The following is a 21,165-nucleotide window of genomic DNA, read 5'->3' on the forward strand; positions in this document are numbered from 1 at the left end:
ACATTGATTTTCTTTTTAAGATTTTATACCACCTTTAGAACATCATTGGTATGATTTTTAAAAATTTAAATGTTATCAAATACATTGGACTTCTTTTCTGCAGGTAAACATATACCTTGATTTTCAGAGACATTTCTCATTTCAAGAGAAGAAAATGCACTTTTATTGAGGCTTTGCAAAAATGAATAGTGTTAGGGGTAGCTAGCTAGGTGGCACAGTGGATAGAGCACTGGCCCTGGAGTGAGGAGTATCTGAGTTCAAATCCAGCCTCAGACACTTGACACTTACTAGCTGTGTGACTCTGGGCAAGTCACTTAACCCCAATTGCCTCACCAAAAAGAAAAAAGGAATAGTGTTAGGTCAGATAACATGTCACAATTTTTGTTCTAGTCCAATAAAGGTTTTAATTAACAAAGTTTTCTTTAAACGTTAATGTACTTGTTATTAAGAAGGGATTTTAATGGTTACTTATATTTTATCTTTTTTAATGAAGAAAAGCAGTAATGCAGTTGATTAAAATGATGTGTGTGGTTGAACTTTGCTACTATCTGTAAAGTTATTAGTGTATATTTGAAAATGGAAGGTCTTTGAGTTTAGTCTCAGCAACTGACTGCTTTGCTCTGTATGCAACATCAGTAGGCTGGCCACTTGCTGATAAATTTTTTGACTGTTGCAACCTATGAGACAAAACCTTACAAAATACCTTTCATTTATATGTGGCTCTTCTGCAGTGACAGTTACAGAAGAAAAAAGGTAGAGGGTGCTAAAAATTACATGGTTTTTAAAAAACCCTCTATAAATATTAACTTGATATCCTAAATATGAGATCCTTTTTTTTAGTGAGTGACAAAAGGACATACTACCTGAGAAAATGAATCATAGCAATCTTTGCATTCTCCTTCTAAATGATATCAGAAAAAAAGAAAGTTGTAGTTAAGCAAATGGATAGGGTTTAGTAGAAGTGTTTTTTTTAAAGGTGAAATTCTATTCAAGTATGAAATAGTTTGACTTGCCTGACTTTAAAGCCCAGTCTGACTAAATATTTGTTCAAATTGAATTATTTGTAAATTCAATAAAATTATGTATAGATCTAATGAACATACTTGGTGTTGTAGATGGGCATTAGATTGAAAGTCTGCCATACTTGGGTTCAAATTCTGCCTTTGACTTCAGCTTTGTGACCCTAGACAAGTCATTTAACCTCTTAGTACTTTAGGCAGTTCCCTGGATTTATCTGTCAGAGTGGTTTGCTTAGGGATCTTTACAACCAGCAAAAACTTTATGTAATTGATGGATTTCAATATTATAACTGAATAAAAATTGAGTTTACTATTACTTTAATTGGATTTATTCTGTCATTTCAGAATGAATCTAGTTGGCAATATTAACTGAGGATAAATATATATGATATTTTTGATTTTTGTTGTGAATAGTAATTGATAGATGCTGGTAATCTGTTTTTACAGTTGTGAAATTGATAATTATACTCTGGAGGTTTTTGAATACAGGTAATATGAAATGTCAAAATGGGGAGACATGTTCATGGAGCATTTTATCCATGTAGATACTTTGGGTTTACATTAAAATAAGCTAATATTATTGAGTAATAAGACATTTTAATTTTCTGTTTAATATACTTAAATCTAATCAGCTTCCATTGTTTTATCTTTTTTTTATCATTGTTTTATGCTCCAAAAATCTATATGCTTTCAACTGTCCCATTTATATAGAGACAATAGAGCCTCACAAAAAAGCCAGTAAGGATCTAGTACTGAGGGGTAAGGGATCATAAGTAGGAAGGAGGATGAATAGGAAGATCCTAACAGCTTGGGATAAGGAACTGACAAAATAGTAAGTATTTATTAAGTACTTATATGCTGGGCACTATACTAAGTGCTGGGGTTACAAAAAGGAAAAAAAAAATATAGTCCCTGCCTTAAAGGAACTTAAAATGTAATGAGGAAAGACAACACACAAAAGGAAACTAAAAGGCAAGGGGGGGGGTTAAGATATGTGATAATGGAAAAAATGGCAGGTATGGTGGAGAAACCAGAGATATCCCGGGGTAGTGCAGTCAGGTGAGAAATGAGATGTCTAAGCTGAGCTCCCTGCTTTTAAATGGAGGTTTTGCAGTTCATGGTGCCACCCTCCAAACAGAGGGGTAGAGGGTGGTGATGAGGCAGAGTACCAAGGTTGATAGAATCAATTGGGATAATGAAGTTTTTCCAATACTGAGCTTCCTGGGGCACAGAAATGAGAGATTTCTCAAAATATCACAGCCATGTGAGAAATGAGATGTTCAAAATGCCTTTTGCAAGAGGATAACCAGTTCTTATAATACCAAAAAAATCACACAAAGTCTACTCCAGAAAGTTATCTGTACCACAAAATGGTCTGCTGTGTCCTGTAGGTTTCTTGATTGTCTTTCTGGTATCTGGAGAAAATCTGGAAATGGGTATGGTTTGATGCTTACCCTATACCTTAAGTGGGTCCTGTGCTCTCCTGGATCCCTCAGGGGATTGCAACAGGAAAAAATTCTCCCTAGACTTGATGATCAGCAACTACACCTGTGCATTAATTATATGAAATAAAGCAGTGAGCATAGTAACATACTGGAAGTTGGGCCTCATTTGTTATTCCACTTCCCTGCCTGCAACCCCAAAAGGCATCACTTGACTATCTGATATTATAATGTTTATGATAAACATTACAAAAAGAGGTCCATGAAGGTAATTGTAGCCTATTTGCTAGCATCTATTTCAGAGGATGAGAGAGACATTTGACAAAGAACTTGATAAGACTCTTAAAGTTAAATCAACATGTACTTTACTATTTTAGTGACTTATGTGCAAAGGTAAGCATAGAGGATAAAATACTTACAGTGAACAGGAAATGACTGAATTATTTATGAATCAACTATCTCTACAAACAGACCATGTACTTGTTAAAAAGTAGAAACCATGTTCAATGTCAAATTCAAAGAAATTATAAAAATGAGAAATTATGGCGTGTATTAGAGGCAATTCCACTCTGAGTTAAACTGCTGACAGAAATATAAAAAAACAGATAAAACACCAATTGTCATAATTTCCTGAGGAACTTTAAACAATGTAAAGAAGTTACCACAAGGAGGGTTCCTGAAAAGCCCTGAAAATCCTTAGCAAGGAAACTTTTGAATTCCTTATTAAGGTAACTAGAAAGAGATGGCACTCTAGCTTAAAATAAACTTGTTAAATACTATATAAGAGCCATTCAGTTGATAAATTATCAGATGTGAATAGGAAGTTCTTAAAAGAAGAAATCCAAACCATCTATAGTCCTATGGAAAAAAAAGTGTTCTAAATGTCTATTAATTAGAGGAATAAAAATTAAAGCAACTTTGAAGTTCTACCTCATACCCATCACACTAATGGATTGTTGGATAACCTGTGTATTGGTCTAGTCATTCTAGAAAGCAATTTGAAAACCATGACACAAAGTCACTAAAACTCTTTGACCCACCAATGCTATTAGTCATATACCTGAAAAAGGCCAAAGAAAAAGCTAATGGTCATATCTATTTTTTAAAAAAAAAAGCACATATAACAGCTCTTTTTACAATGGCAAACAACTCATCTTAAGGAATGCTTATTAATTAGGGAATTAATATGGTTTATGCTATAATGGAATATTATTTGCTATATAAAATTATAAGAGATAATTTCAGAGAAACCTGTCAAAGATTATGAATTGATACAAAATGAAGTGAACAGAACCAGGAGAATAATCTTTACTATAAAAAAGAAAAACACTAAAAAATTAAGGTGTTAGAAGACTGGAAAAGTAGGGAGGATTAGGTTATGAAGCATGTTAAATGTCAAGCAGACTTTTGTATTTGATTCCAGAGGAGATTGAGAGCCACTGAAGTATATTGAGTAGGGGGAGGATGTAGTCAGATTTGTACTTCAGAAAAATCACTTTGGGAACTGAATGGAGGATGGACTGGGATGGTGAGAGATTTGTGGCTGGCTGATCAACCAGCAGGCTATTGTAATAGTCCAGGCATGAGGTGATAAAGGCCTGTAGTGGGGTAGTGGCAGTATTAGAGGAGAGGAGGCATATTTGAGAGATGTTGCAAAAGTGAAATCGACAGGCCATGGCATGAGATTGGATGAAGTGGATGAAGATGGTCCATTGCCCATGCTGAAATGCCATAGATATATTATTTGTCTATGTATCTTTTTGTTGTTCAGTATTTTATTATTTTCCAGTTATATATAAGGATAGTTTTCAACATTTGTTTTCACAGGATTTTTAGTTCCAAATTTTTCTCCCATCTTCCTCGCTCGCTTCCCTCCCTCCTCCCCAGGACAGAAAGCAATCCAATATAGGTTATATATGTGCAATCACATTAAACATATTTTTGCATTAGTCATATTGTGACAGAAGAGTCAGAGCACAAGGGAAATACCTCAAAAAAGAATAAAAAAAAAAACAGCCCAAAAGTAGAAACAGTATGGTTCAATCGGCATTCCTAAACCACAGTTCTTTTGTCTATGTATCTTAATTAGGTACTGTGTGTGTGAAATATCATCTCAAGAAGAAACAAATGTTTATCAGGAAGTAGGATGGTTTTGGAAAAACAGATAGCTTTTGTGGTCTTGGGTGATAAGGTTGTTGTGAACAAATGTGTAGTATTATTGTAAATCTGTTGGCCTTTTTTTGAAGCTATAGGCAGCACCATAGTGCACAGAGCACTAGGCCTGGAGTTGGGAAGACCAGAGCTCAAATATGGCCTCAGACATTTACTTAGCAGTGTAACTTTGGGCAAGTCACTTAATCTCTGTTTGCCTTGGTTTCCTCAACTCTAAAATGGGAATAGTAACAGCACCTACCTCTCAGGGTTGTTGTGAGGCTCAAATGAGATAATATTTGTAAAGTGCTTAACACGGTGCCTGGCACATAGGAGGTATATACTTATTCCCTCCTTCCTTTTCTCAGTTCTTGTTGATTTCTCTGTAGCATTTGACACTGTTGACCAATGTCTCCTGAATGCTTTTTGTTCTTTCTTGATTCTGCTACCCATTTGTCCATTCCTTTCTAGTCTTATTGTATTATCATCTATATTTTACCTCTTAACCATGGGTGTACTCCAAGGCTCTGTGCTGGACCCTCTCTTCTCTGCTTTCAGTTACCTATTGGCTTATATGAGTTCAATTATCTCTACACAGATAACTCTGGATCTATATATCTCGTCCTTTTCTGAGCTCTAATCCCACATCACCAAACTCCCTGCTGAACATTTCAAATTGATTTCCCATAGACAGCTCTAACTAACGTGCTCAAAGTAGAACTCACTTTCCCCTCAAACTCACTCCAAATTTATATATTTCTGTCCAAAGCACCACCATTCCTCCAACCATGTAGGTTTGTATCCTTAGCATTCTTCTCAATTCCTCATTCTCTCTCAACCTATGTAAGTAGTCAGTTTTTCTATCTCTCCAATAACTCTTTCATCTGCCCCCTTTTCTATACTCACATGGCTAATAACCTAATTCAAGCTTTCATTATTTCTCACCTGGATTATTGCAGTAGTCTCCTAATTGGATTCTTTGCATCAAATCTTTCACAAATATATCTACACAGCTGCTAAAGTGGATATTTCTAAAGCTCAAGTCTAACCAATTACTCTTTGCTCAACAAATTCTAGTAATTCCCTAATATCTGTGTGATAAAATCTGAAATTCTTTGTTTGGCATTTAAAGCTCTTCAAAACCTGGTTCCACCCTACCCTTTTGGGTTTTTTATACATTGCTCCCTTTTATTTCCAAACTTGCTTTCTTAATATTCTCACACATGACATTCTATCTCCTCTTAGAGTCCCTAGTTTCTTTCAATGCTTCAGTCATTTCTTTAATCCCCTCTACTACAAACCCCTCCCCTTGTAATTAGTAGTGCCTTTCCTTTAAAATGACCAGGAACTTTTTTTTGTATGTATGTATATATGTACAGGCTGTCTCATGCAATAGAACGTATATTTATTAAGGGAAAGTTAATTTCATTTTTGTCTTTCCATCCCCAGCTCCTAGCACAGTGCCTAACATATAAATGCCTATTGATTGATTACTGTTACCTCTGAATAGAAATTCTCTCCCACTTTTGATGATAATCTTATTGATTGGAATGCTTCATTTAAAAAAGTAATTGCTTGTTGTCACATTATAGGATTTAAAAATCTACCAAATAACGATAAAATAGACTTTCAATTTAGGAATTTAAAACAGACCCAGTGTAATTCTTAGCTGATTACCTTAGGTTTTCAAAGGCTCTGTAAAGAGAAAACTCTGGCAGGTCTTACCAAGCTAGAAGGGCTTTAAATATGAGGCTAGCAATCAACTCTTGCCTTCTGTCTAATGATTACCCTAGGTAATTTTGCAGATATTTTTCTGTAGAGGGTTTTCCACTGGGTGATGCTTTTCTTTAGTTGTAACAGCTCTAGGAATTAGATTTTTAATGACTGGAGTAATTTGTATTACATTACATTGCAGACACATTGACAGAATCACAGATCAGTAGACTTAGAAGGGACTGCTGAAGTAAGTTAATAACATCATTTCATTTTACTTTTGAAGAAGCTAAAGGCCAGAGAAACTAAATAACTTATCTAAGGTCATGCAGGAAGTAAGCCCCAGTGGCATTTTTTGAACCCAAGTCCTTCCTCTAACTCCAGAGACTCTTCACTATACTGTCCTGTTATTGTCAAATTGGAGAATGTATCAAATCAAATAATACAGTATTACCTAGTTTTGATAATTTTTTAATTTTAAAAAAGCCTTTAAAAAAGTATCCTTCAAAGTTGACAGTCTTGCTTTTATCCTTAGAGTACCTATATATTATTACACAAAGTTTCCTCTCCCTAACACCTCTCAGACATTTCTGTATTTCATCCATACCACTAAAATTTGTTATTTTTTCTGATTCATTTCAAAGTTGTGGCAATTATTCTTTTCTGAAAAAAATCGTTTTAGAGGCACTCAGTAGACACTATGGTGATTTTTGACAGTAAAAGAAACCAACTAAATGTGGAGAACAAGTATCAGTAAACATTATGTGATCTACAAGAAGAATATAGAAGCGTACCTACTAATAATTGTTTTGCCTCTGTTATATTCTCTCCTGGAATGTGAGCACCTTTGAGAAAGTAGTCTTTTTTTAAGGTCACTATTGCATGATCCTCCTACAATGCCTTACATAAAGTCTGAACTGAGTAAATGTTTTGGGATTGTCTGTTGAAGCTTTATGTTCATAAACCAATTACTTCTTGATTTTCGTTGAAAACTTATTCAAGCATGTTAAGTAATTAAAGTGGACCAACTATTTAGTCTCTCATTTTCCCTTTTTACCTAGTAACCCAATTGGTAGATTTGGTTTTAAAATATTAGTGAAAGCTATTACATTTTCATATAATTTTTGTCAAATTAGAATTAAGAATAATTGTAAAGCTTAGATATTCAAAAAAAAGTAATCATTTCTTAGTAAACGTTGAAAGAGTAAACATTCAAAAAATAATAAGCATTCGGCTCACTCTTCAGTAAACTAAATAGTAAGCTATAATCATATTTTGTTGTCTACAAATTTTTTTAACATTTTAGTCTGTTTATTTCTTAACTTCATGAGCCTGTATTTTAAAAGTTTTTCTTTTCTAGCAATGGGACCCTACTTTAAATTATGGAATATCATGGGTATCATCATTGAAAAATATTCTTTATGGATATGATGAAGATTGATTCCAAAATGTTGAACTGTCATATGCTTAATCATATGTAGCTTTAAAACATTGTTGGTTCATTTTATACACCTGTTCTTTGGATAGAGTCTCTTCTTTCCTCCATCCTACTTACCTCTCTAGTACAGAGATATCAAACTCTTTGGGTGGAGTGACTGGATCCAAACTAAAATGTAATTGTGAAATGTTTAACATAAGAATATAATACAACATACATAATGCTAATTTGTGTTTTTCTAAGTCAATATGTAGCCTTCTAGGATTCCTTTCCATTTCAGTTTGACACCACTACTCTAGTATTAATGCTTATATCTGATTATGTCTGCCATTCTGTTGTATTTAATATAACTAGGCAATCGTACTCTACTGCTATATTCTGTTCTTGTTGCTTAGTTGTGTCTGACTCATTGTGACCCCATTTGAGGTTTTCTTGACAAAGATACTGGAGTGCTTTTCCATTTCCTTCTCCAGCTTATTTTAGAGACGAAGAAACTGAGGCAAACAGGGTTAAGTGACTTGCCCAGGTCACACAGCTACTAAGTGTCTGAGGCCAGATTTGATTCAGGAAGATGTCTTCCTGACTTCAGGGCCAGCACTCTATCCACTGCACCATCTAGCTGCCCAAGCTGTATCCTATTCTATTGCAGACTGAAGTGATGATATTCTATAAAATATGAGGATTTCTAGGAGCCAGTGTAAAGAGGTTTTTCAAGGCATCATATAAATCTATCTTTGCCTATTAAAAGTAGAGAATAGGTGAAATGAGTATCAGAAATTCTCTTTCCCTATAATATTAGTTAGTGAACCATAACTACCAGTTCTTCCACTTTCTGCTATTGTGATATTGGGCAAGTCACTAAATTTCCCTGGTCCTTAATTTTCTCATCTGTAAAATGATAGGCTTGCATTATACAATTTGTAAGTTCTAGCTCCAAAACTATGATTTTGTGAATATTGAATTATAATATTACTATGTTAGTTTCAAACTGACAAACCAAAAGTAATATTAGAAAAAGATAACTAGATGTTGTTTGTAATATGTTTATTCTTCATAGTTATTGTATAGACAGAAAAAGACCTTTTAAAAATAATTTTTCTAACAATTGCTTTTTTTAATTGAATAGAATTTATTTTCTAAAATATATGTAAAAACCCCCAAATTTTGACATCAATTTTTTTAAAACTTTGTGTTCCAACTTCTCTTCCTCCCTCCCTTCCCACCCCCCACCCACAAGAACTCAAGCAATTCAAAATAAGTTATACATGAATAGTCATGGAAAACATTCCCACATTAGCTAGGTTGTGAGAGAAAAAAGTTAAAAAACAAAACTTCAGATTAAGGAATTGTTAAAGAAAAAATTTAAAAATATGTTTCCATCTGTATTCAGATACTATAAGTTCTTTCTCTGTAGATGGGTTGCAATTTTCATACGTCCTTCAAGGTTATATTGGATCATTGCCTTAACAGTTGCTTTTTTGTGCATATATTTTATCTCTTAAATTTTGGTCAACTGTGGTAGAAATGCAAAAAAAAAAAATATGTGATGTTGAATGACTTAAACACAAAGTTCATGTTGATTGAATTCTATTCCATAGAGACGACTTATGCTTTGTTTCTTTTAGTGCTACTTTGGACATATTTTTTGACTTTAAAAAAAAATTCCTTAACAGGATGAAAGTAAAAAAACTGCCCATGATTTTGGCGCTGCACTTGAAGAGATTTAAGTATATGGATCAGCTTCACCGATACACAAAACTTTCTTATCGGGTAGTTTTTCCTTTAGAACTTCGACTATTTAACACTTCAGGAGATGCCACCAATCCTGACAGAATGTATGACCTTGTTGCTGTTGTGGTTCACTGTGGAAGGTAACAGTAACTTATCTTTCATGTATATGTTTATCAGAGACATTGTAAACTGGTAGGGTAATCTACGTTAATACTAATTTTAAGATTTTTATCTTATAATTTTTTTTTTTAAATCTTTACCTTTCCAAATGATATATCCTCAAGGAGAGACAGTACAGAGAACAAGCTCTAGATGCAAAAAGGCCTGGATTCTAGTTTTCCTTTCACAGTTGCTGGCTCTGTTTACCTGGGCAGGTCACTAACTCTCAGCGTCCAGGCTACTCTCTAAGGCTAGTTTAAGTTGTACAACAGTTGCTGTTTTGCATTGGCAGAAGTGTCCTCACTAGGAGTTCCTTATACCAATGAAAACCCAAACTCTCCTCATCTCAATCTCTCCCAAAAACTCTTCCTGAGATTAAATTGTATTTTATGGCCTACTGTGTGCAAGGTATTATGTCTATACATATGATGTTTATTGCAAATTCTGGCCAAATAATTAGGAAAAGTATACTTGTGGTATAATTATAAAAGCCCAACAAATTCTTAAAATTCCAAACAGGACAATTTGTACTACCTGTTTAAAATTTTCTCTACAACTTTTATTCTAGATAGTCATCTTTCTTCCTTGCCCTTAAAAAATTTTCTAATAATATGTTCCATCAGATAAAAATTCCATACTTCCCCATCCCTTCATTCCTGTACCTTCTGTTTGGTCTAGAGTATGAAAACAGGAATGAATTAGGGAGCCAGAGTGAGAGGCACTGTTATTCTTGATGTCACCTGAATCTATGCCTGTTAGTGATCAAGTGACAGAATATAAAAAATTCTCTTTGCTACCAGTATTACTAATGACCTTTAAAAATTATTTTTGTTTTATGATAGATGCTATATGTACTACATATACACAGTGCATTGCACATAAGAGGTACCCAATAAATTATTGCTGAATTAACACAAAACACAAAATTATTCTATAATAACCTTTGAGAAGGAAAATAGTATCCCAAAATGCCTGATGAAAACTTTAGGTTGGTAAAATGTTTTATATGTTAACTACATTTAGAAACTATTTCTAAAGTTGCAACAAAATATATTTCATAACCATACACATGATAACCATAACTAGCCTGTACCAGTAAATGAAAAGGAGACAGAAAAAATCCCTATAAGCTCTTTTCTGAGCTTTATTGTCTTCACTACTTGTTTGGCTTCTTTCTATTGTGAAGAAAGAACTATTGCCTCTATTAAGCAAAAATATTTTCTTTACTGTTTTTACTCTTAGCAGTCACTCCTTTTTCCCTAGACTTAAAACACCTTGTTACTGAAGTCAGATTGGCAACAAGAGTAGATAGCAAAAAACAGAAGTGTATTAAGAATATTCATTTGCCTAAATTTACCAGGAGATGCTTGGTAGGAAGAACAGGACAGATCAAGTTAAAATCCTCTTTTTGAAAGAGAAGAAAATCACCTTGTTATCAAAGAATTGGGATTGATTCCTAAGCCTTCCCAGCAGTAGAATTAGCTGAGATGGGTGGGAATAACTTAACTTTCCTGGTTTCTCTGCAGTTCACTGGAATGGCCTTAGAGCAACAATGTTAATATTTCATGTTTGCTAATCTCACAGCAACCCTGTACGGTAGGAAATGCAGTTATCATTCCCCTTTTGCAGAATAGGAAACTTAGGTTTACTGTCACATAACTAGTAAATAACAGATCTAAGATTTTAACTTGGGTCTTTTGACTCCAAGGTTAATGCCATTTCCATTACTCCACACTTACTGATACAGTAGAAAAAAATTAGTCAGATGACCACCTACTGTTGACCTCTGTCAAGTCACTTAACCTCTCTGGGGCTTTATTTTCCTCATCTGTAAAACTGAAGAGTTTAATTAGAAAATCTGGTTCCATCCAGCTCTAAATCTATGATCATGTAGATGGGGTTATAAGCTATTATAGAGAAGTGAAGAATGGGAGGGAAGCACTAGCCCTTAGCATACCATTAATACACAGGCTAGGCCAAAAGTTACATTTTAATAACTCTTTGAAAATTATTTTTTATTTTTTGTCATTTATGAGATTTAATTTTTCACACATAATATAAATTCATTTCCTACATAGGATGCTATGGTATTATAAATTAAAGGCAAAAAAAGGCGTTATGAAATATTGAAGCCCCTTCATGACTTTTGGCACCCCCTGTACAAAACTGTGTGCTTCCAGTGTTTAAAAGGTGACCTGATATTCCTAAATGATATAAGGAATTTACTTTTTCACTATAAACTTAGCAAACATGAACATTTTAGTATGTAAAAAAAAACCAAACAACTGAAGAGGGATGATTATGTGAAAGTATGAGTCTCTATGGGTAGCTTCAAAAAAGTACATATTAATGTGATAGTACCATTGCTCACTTTTCTATGTTCCTTTCTGAACTTTCTTCTCTATTCTGTATATTTATTTAATGTTTAGTTGATGCTGGGTTTTTTGTATCACTGTCATAACTCCACTGTCCTTCAAAATAAAAGCCTTTCCTTTAAAAAAAAAAAGTATAGTCAAAGAAAACAAATTCACATGTTATCTGTGTCTGAAAATAAATGCCTCATTCTGTATCCCTAGTCCATCTATCTTCTGCTGAGAGATGAAAAGCATGTACTTCATCTTCAGTCTTCCACAGTTGTGATTAGTCATTTCATTAACCAGAAGTGTTAAATTTGTTTTCCTTTACATTATTGTAGTCATTGTATGACTTGTTCTGCTGGTTCTGCCCACTTTACTATGCATCAGTTCATAAAATCTTCCTAGATTGCTCAGAATCTTTCCCTTTCATCATTTCTTATAGTGTAATAGTATTATACTTATTTTCCACAATTTTTTTTAGCCATTTCCTAATTGGTAGATACTCATTTGTCTTCTGGTTCTTTGCCAAAATAAACTTAGCACCTATTAATATTTGTGGTACAATAAATCTATTCTCTTTCTTTGATCTCTTTGGGATATGTATCTAGTAGTAGAATCTCTGGGAAAAAAGGTATACACGGTTTAGTGACTTCGTGTTTCTGAGCGCTTTCTAGAATGGCTGGATCAATTCACAGCCCTACCAACTTTGGTCCTCAAATACTGCTTAACATTTATTTAAAACTTTTCAAAGTTTTTCCACATGTAATTTTTTGCTCATATATTGTCCATTCACATGGATACATAAATTAGTGCTTTATTGTAGGGTGTTATATAAGATAATGTATTGGATCCATTTTTCAGAAATTTGATACTTTGGTACTGAGTCAAAATTGCAAGGAATGAAATTTAATAAAAATATAAAAGGAATCTCTAAATGATGCCATAAGAGTCCAAAAAAAATCTGATCAATTTTTCTTTGTTATTTAATTAAAAGTTGAACAAAATGCATTGGAAATTGTATGGAATTATCTTAAAGTGGTTGTCCAGGGATTGATTTTATGATGTGGGTATTTAGGGCAGATTCATTCCATTTTTGGATGCAACTAAGCCAGGGAAATAGATGAGATACTGAATGCCCTCTCAAAGGTTTTTGATATTTGGTTTACATCATAATGTTGTGTATTCCACTAACCATTTTATAGTCACTCCACATACACCGACCCCCCCCCCCCCACAGTGTTACTTAAAAATCATAAATTTTTTTCCATGAATACTTTAAACATTGTTGAGCTTTTTCTTTTTAAGAAAACATAAACACGCTTGTGACATTTGAAATAGTTATGATGTCAGGAGGTTTATGTAAATTGACATAATACAATCAGAATTAATAAGAAGCAATTTATGAAATGTCACACTGCATTTAGACCTCAATATTATACTATAATGAAGCAGGGAAACATTTTTCTATGGTACAGTTTGATCTTTGGAAATTAACTTAAAATCAGTAAAAGCAGTCTCAGGAGCATCTGTTTAAATGAGTGTGATTCCCATATAAATAACTTCCTTTGATCATAGACTTAGGAGCCTCAGCCCTTCATTTCATTTCATTTAGTTTCTAAAACTAGCTTTTGGATAACATTCTTTAAATCAGATGTATTCCAATAAAAACCTGGGTAAATTGCTAACCATTTCTTTTTTGTGCCTTCCTAGCCTCTTCCCACACTGATTCCTTCTCAGCCTTCTGTTCCTTATCCTTTTGTTCCTTTTTTCCTTCCCCTCTTGTAGCTTTTACTTTTAATTCTTCTCTTTAAAATATTTTAAAGTTTTTTTTTTAACCTGTACCTGTACTATTAGAGAATTTAATAATCGAAACCACTAGTAATAGGGAAAATAGATCTATCAAAAACCTTATTTTTTTTCTTTTAAATACTTTGTGATGAAAATTAAACAGTAAGGTTCTGCTATAGGTCATTCTCTTACCTAAGATTATTCCCTCAACAAACAAGTCCACAGCTTCTAGTCACACAGGAGAAATAGTGAAACTTCATCATAGGTGTTGTTTTACATATATAGACACATAGTAATACTTTCAGCAAACTTGGAAAATTTGTAATTTGAAGGAATTCTATAGGCCCAATCTGCCAGTTTAGAATTTAGCTTAATACAGGCTTCCAAGATTGCTTAAAGAAATATACTTAGGTATTTTTTTTTTTTTAAAGAATGTATACTTGGGCAGCTAGGTGGTGCAGTGGATAGAGCACCAACCCTGGATTCAGGAGGACCTGAATTCAAATCCAGCCTCAGACACTTTATACTTACTAACTGTGTGACCCTAAGCAAGTCACTTACCCCAATTGCCTCACCCCCCCCCCCAAAAAAAAAAAGAATGTATACTTAAGTGATGCTAATAGTATATAGTATAGTTGGGTTTTTTTAGAGGTCCGATGATTTTTTAATTTAGATTCCAGTCCCTGGATGCAGCATCTTTTGTTTTCTTGTGTATCATACTTGATCTTTACCGATGTAAAAATCTGGTTCATTTTCCTTCAAATCCACAAAGTTCTTTGATATACTCCTTCTCTTTATTTTGGGTCTAGTGTAATTTTTCATTGATCTTTTAGTTAAGTGAAAACCAATGGACTGGTGATTTAACAGCATCATTTTCCTCTTTATATATGTTACCTGAAGGCAAAAGTAAAATATATGCATTTGAAATGTTTTCTAGAATTCTGTTCTAGCTCAAATAAACAAAATGCATTTCATCTTTCCCCAGATTTCAAGAAAATAGATTTTATATCTTCCATTTGCTTATTCCTTCCTGGAAGACTTCATCTTTAGTAAGAGATATAAGAGAATTTTGCTATTAACAGTCTTTTAAATTAGCCTATTAAAATAAAAAGCAAATAAACAATATTGTTATAACAGTACAATTATGTATAAAGTAACTATTCTATGAAATACTTCTTAAAGAAATAATTTTATTTTATAAATAGCCCAGAAGTTAAACCAACCCAAAATATGTTATCAGAAGAAATACGTAATGAATATGTGATCTGCTCTCATATCCCCCGTTCTATAGCCTCAAATTTAGAGACCAAAAGCCTGAAATTAAGTACTATTGCACAAAATAAATGCTTTCTATTTCTCTCTTTTATAGTGGTCCTAATCGAGGCCATTACATTGCAATAGTTAAGAGTCACGACTTTTGGTTATTGTTTGATGATGACATTGTAGAGGTAAGTAGTTTTTTCCTTTCATTTTTCTATTTTCTCTTAAATTCCATAATGTGTAGTCTTTCTTTTGTGAATGCTACACTTCTTTTCCCTTACTTAATATTCCCTAACCAACGTGTGACTTGTTAACCAGGTAAGTGCCCTATTTAATCTCAAAATTCTAACATTTTCATTTTTTCAATATTTTCTATTGAGTGGTTTCATTAGCTGTTTCTTTAACACTTTAAGTAGAATAATGGAGGATATAGGGTTTTATTTTAAAAGAGAGAAGTAAATTGTTCCATTTAAAGTTGAAGAATTTATGTTGTATTTGTGAAAAAGAAAAACATTACTTATATGTTCCTTTCCATTTTTGCATTATGTCATGCAGAAAATAGATGCACAAGCTATTGAAGAATTCTACGGGTTGACATCAGACATCTCAAAGAACTCTGAGTCTGGTTACATCCTCTTCTATCAGTCTCGGGACTGAATGGGAACTGTGGTGAAGAGATACTTTCTGCCTCATTTCTTTGGTTATTTTGGAAAGGATCAAGCACTGATTTTTCAAGAAAAGTGAAATGCAGGGAGCTCAGGGGGCAGTAGCGCACTTTGCACACAACACGCAAAGACTATGGATTAACAAGCCCTTCATATCATGGTAGTTGATTTATTTGCTCAGGTATCATGCTGTCTGTACAGTTCCGTGCAAGAATAATTTGAAATCAGAGATACCAGCTTCTCTTGTCAGAGTAGCCTTCCAGTAATTGACATGCATTTTTTTCTTTGTTATTTGCACCCATAGCTTTGAAAGCCTTTTGGGTGCAGTAGAAAGAATAGGAACCTGTGCTAGATTGTAATGATTATTTAAAAAGAAGACACTGAATACACTGCATAAATTAGCTTATGTTCAGTTTGGAGAGCATGTTCTGGTTTTTCATGAATAAATCTGAAATATTCTTGGGCCCAACACTTGTAGTTGCCTTCCTGACTTACTAGACTAACATGATGAACTCCAGTGTCAGGGAGGCAAGTATGTTTTGCTTCTCTGAAGAAGCTTCTAATAATATACAGTATGTGTATATGTAGGGAACAATTGGTCAAAGGTGGCTTTTTGCTTCCCCGAGGGGAAAGACTGGCTCTGTAATTATAGTTTATTCTTATTTATTTGACTTATTGTATCTGCTAGAGTCTAAGTATTGTATGAATTGTCAATGATTCTATCAACAAGTTTTAAGGATACTTCTGTTAGCTTTAGTCAGTTAAACCCTTTTAAGTGTTTAATTTTCTATTTTGAAGGATAAATTTGAAGTCTATTTAAAATCATTTAAGATATCTTACGAAAAATTCTATGAGAGGAGGTAAATTTTCTTTTCCAGGAGTAACTGGTATCTCTGTCTAAATAGTTTTTCCTTTGATTTTAATTTCGAAGTCATCGATTCTATTCAACTTGGATGAGATTAAGAAAGCTCTGAAATTTTTCTTAAAACTGTTGGAATGATAAAAAAAATGTGTACCTTAAAGAGATGCTGGTGCAGTGGTGATATATTATTCTTCATAGTCCTTAAATATACTAACTGTTCACATTGAGGATGTGCTTGGAAAACCTGACATTACATATGATAATTTCAGTATGTCATTTTTTTTCCTTGTGAAATGATCCACTACTCACTCTTTAGCGGCCTGGGTGATTAGCTGAGTGTATACCCTTTCAATATGAAATTGTCTTGAATAGTCTAGGAATCCAAAAAAGATAAAGCCAGCATTTTTGCAGTTTTGCAATAATACTGGAAAGAATTTTCAGAAATTAAATTTTTTGTTTGTATAATATTTTCTGTTTTGGGTTTAAAAAATAACTTTAGACACTATTTAAATCATGGCAGCACCAGGTAATATGTAGTGTAAAATATGTGTAAACTATTGCAATTGCCACTTTTCCATGCATCAGTATGTTGTCTGACAGTGGCTGAATGTAACTTATGGAAAATAATTGAATATATATTCCAAATAATAGCAATCAGGCTTTGAATGTTCTTTGTCACCCCTATTCAGAGAGTAATTTGTTTTTGCTTTACTGTAATTTTCTAAAGTTATTTTATTAATACTGTTAAAATATGAAAAAAAAAAGAATGTTTTCTTTGCTGCTATAATTAGCATTTACTTTTAGCTCAGGAAAAGACTTCACCTATTCGTTCAGCTGAACAGATCTTTAACAGGGTCACTTAACTAATTGGGCTGTTTAAGAAATGTGCAGGAAGAAAGTAGAGCTGTATTTTAACAAATTGCTTTTTAAGATGCAAAGTTTCTAAAGCCTTATCTTGGCTAGAATTTTTTGTACAAATTGTACATAGCCTGCCTAACCTACCAGCATTGCAGAGAGAATTTAAAAAAAAAAAAAGAAAAGAAAGAAAAACCAAGCATGTGAGAGAAAGTCATGAAAATGGAAGTAAATAAGATTTTTATTATAAGGGCTTATACCAAATTATCTTGGAATTTAGAGCTGTGTTTCTACAGCTCTCTCTGTACAGGGGAAAGGAAGAAAGTGAAGGCTGAATCATCTTATTTCATGGGTCAAGGCACAGTATGTGTCAGAAAGAAAGAAGTCCTTTGCATAATGTCATGTTAGTTGCTAACTAACAAATGTTTGTTTTTTTACATTTAAAATGTATTAAAAGCCAAGATTATATTTCATACTTTAGCAAGTTACAGCATTTTTATTGAGTTCAATGATAGTCATACATTTTTTCTCTGTTCACAACATCTACACTATATTTCATAAAATGATTTGTGGGGGTAGGGGTTGTGGGAGTGATAGTTCTAAATTTACTTTTTACTTCTAATGCAACTGAAGCGAAGTAAAAAGTCAAAGTTGATGTCAGAAACTATAGTTTATTTTTTAAACTATCGGGGTGGGGAAGGAAGGAATATAATATAGTAAGCAAGAAAAATGACCAATATAGAAAGCATTATAAAGTTGTCTGGTTGATTGTGATTAAGATAAGAATGGGAAAGATTGTCTTAAGTTGTAAATGGTGGCTGATTGCTGTGTAACTATGTAAATGTTCAGTGGGATAGCAGTCCCATATTTTGTATATTGGAGCAAAAATTTCTATGAAGTATCTTTAAAGGGTGAGTAACCTATAAAAAGTCCTACTCTTGAGTCACATGACCTCTGTCTTATAAATCTTGTGTTTAGAAGATGACTAGAGACAGTAGCTGTGAGCTTGGGAGAAAGGGATGTGGGAGCCGAGTGTGTATATGGACCTCATTGCCTCTCGCCATCAGTTTGTTTTTTATCTCCTTGATGGCTGCAGAACAAAGACCTCACTTTCATAATGTACTATTCTTGATACATTGTTTAATGACACTCTTTGTGAAAGACTTCATGAGGCAATTCGAACAGAATATTGAACTGGGAGCTGGGAAACAGATTCTGAATCATCCTGCTCTTCAGTGTATTAATTGTGTGACCTTGGGCAAGTCACTTAACCTTTCTGTGCTTCACTCTCCCTCTCTGTAAAATGGGAGCAATACCTACCCCTGTTTACCTACCTCACAGGGTTGTTGTGGGGATTAATTAGATATAATGTCTGTAAAACATTTGAGCTCCTTGGAGTACAGCTCACTATAAATACAAAATAATCTATTAAAGTTGGTTTATTTGTGCTGGGGGTTTTTTTTAGTGGTTTTTTTTTTTTTGTTGTTGTTGTTGCTGTTATTTTTGTTGTTTTTGTCTTTGACTTTAGTGATTTTATGAGAATTTGGAATAGAGCCCAAGGAGAATAAAATATTTTTTTTTCCTGTAAAGCCAAGTCAATGGAAAAGCAGTGGTATTCAACAAACATTTTTTATTTATCTTCTTGGCTTTCTAGGACAAATACAAGACTCTTTACCTCCATAAGACAATATAATGTCCAGTAGAATTTTTCCATGTGTAAAATAGTAAACATATGAATATATTCATGTGAGATATATTTATCTAAACAAGCCACGTGTTAGGGAAAACTAACCTCTCTGTCCCTTAGTGGACTCATCTGTCAGGAATGGATGATTATACTTGACCTGCCTATCTCTATAGTAGGGCTTCTTATTTTGGGATCCACATATATAGATGGACTTCTGGGGATCTGTGAACTTGGATAAGAAAAAAATTACATCTTTATTTGTACTTATCTCTAACAAAAGTTTAGGATTTCCTTCAATTATGAATGTAAGCACCAAACTGCCAAAGGGGGTCTGTGACCCAAAATAGATTAAAAACTTCTTTGCTCTATGCGATTATCTATTCATCCTGCTAGTTTAGCTTATTGTGACCACATTCAAATGAATGACAGTTGATCAGCATTTGTTCCCCTGTTGTCCCACTTTAAGGACCAGCAATTGTTCAGATTTTGTGTATATCTTATAAATAACACATTGTAATAATTTGGGAGGGTGATCAAAAATTTATTAAGGGAGAGAAAAAACTATTGTGTTTGATTTGTATAAATGTTTTAGTCACAGATAAACTGAAAAACACTGAAACTATCTTGAAAGCATAAATTCAGATTACACTGGTAAGATTTTTCTAGAGAAAATTAAAAGCTTTGAATAAGAAATAATAAGATTCCAAATTTCTGACCCCCAAATTATTGCTTACATCATATAAAGTTACATCATACAAATTACTAAGCCTCGTTTTAGTAAATATGTTGGTGCTATGTGTAGCTTCTTATATAGTAAAACAGTCCTTGGTAAATTTCAAAGTAGCTTTAAATGGTTCCATTTACTGATGGTAATATAGGAAGGAGAAATGTACATGTGTCTGAAGTCCTTTGTGATCAGTTAATTAAGAAACTGAAATCTATTCATTTCAATTTGATGAACAGATGCTCATAGGATTGCATATGAGATAATATGTAAAGTTGATGGTAGGAAAAAGTTGGTACTTTTTAAAGGACTTACATAATTTTCCTTTTAATTTTTATATTCTAAACTTAAGCCCTCAAAAAGAGCATTTCTATAACATAACAGAACACACAAAAATACATTTGTTATACAAGTGTATAATAAATTTTGTTACTTTGAAGACTCTACTGTATTTTTGTACTTTATGAATTTCTTTTTGTTCTGCATTTTGAGCAGAATTCTCACATTTTTGAAAGTTGTTTCTCTTTACATTGCTGCTATCATATAATTTTTTCTCATTTCTCCTCATTTTAATCTGCATTAATTCATACTACCCAGAATTCTCTGAAAGAATTCCTTTTGTCATTTCTTATGATGATAACATTCCATTACCTTTATATACCACAATTTGTTCAACTGTTCCTTGATTTTCTTAGAGGGATTCTAAAGCACTTCCTTAGAATCTAGTTCTTACGCCCTCATTCCCCCTTATTTACCCCTTCAATATCAGGAAGGTTCTTTTATTTGTAGCTATAACCTCTCAAATATTATCCTCCCTCTTTAATCCTTTCCTCTCCCTCACCTTACTTTTTTTTCCCCTGTTGAGTTTAATGTTTTTCTACACCAAACTCTGATTTGTATGTGTATTTGTTTAACCTTCTTTTGTCCATTTCAGATAAAATAAAGATTGACCTAATGTCCACACCTTCTTCCATATTTGTATATTCTCATGCATATCATGTGTGAGAAATAACTCTACTTCTTTCTTCCTTCTTTTTTCCTACTGTATTCTTCTTATCCTCCTTTCCCATTCTTCTCTTCAAACCATCATAACAGGTCCACCCCCTAGGACTTCTTTCTTATTTAATTTCTTAAATGCCTCTTGAAGATCTTAAATTTCTTCAAGGACACTTGTTTCTTCTCTCCCTATTAGAATCTTTTACATTGTATAGCTGCTCCTAATTGTTGAAATTAAATTTACTTCTCTAGATTTCTCTGAACTGTTGTACTTAAGAGTTCCAACTCAGTTCTAGTCTTTTCATCAGAAATTCTTAA

General features: G+C 33.3%; 1 protein-coding gene across 5 annotated transcripts in view; it reads left to right on the plus strand.

Moving 5' to 3' along the window:
• USP12 (ubiquitin specific peptidase 12) overlaps positions 1-18,889 on the plus strand; it is a 114,599-nt gene extending 95,710 nt beyond the window's left edge. For 4 of the 5 annotated variants that reach the window (XM_043993241.1, XM_043993238.1, XM_043993240.1 and 1 more), the window contains 3 exons: positions 9,437-9,634; positions 15,168-15,246; positions 15,614-18,889. In XM_043993241.1, the coding sequence (XP_043849176.1) occupies positions 9,437-9,634; positions 15,168-15,246; positions 15,614-15,715 (379 nt within the window). In that variant the 3' untranslated portion in view covers positions 15,716-18,889. The remainder of the gene's footprint in view (positions 1-9,436; positions 9,635-15,167; positions 15,247-15,613) is intronic. The other variant, XM_043993239.1, reaches the window with a different exon arrangement.
• The last annotated feature ends 2,276 nt before the right edge of the window (positions 18,890-21,165 follow it).

The sequence above is a fragment of the Dromiciops gliroides genome, chromosome 3 (genome assembly GCF_019393635.1).
Source record: "Dromiciops gliroides isolate mDroGli1 chromosome 3, mDroGli1.pri, whole genome shotgun sequence".
In the NCBI taxonomy this organism is placed as follows: Eukaryota; Metazoa; Chordata; class Mammalia; order Microbiotheria; family Microbiotheriidae; genus Dromiciops; species Dromiciops gliroides.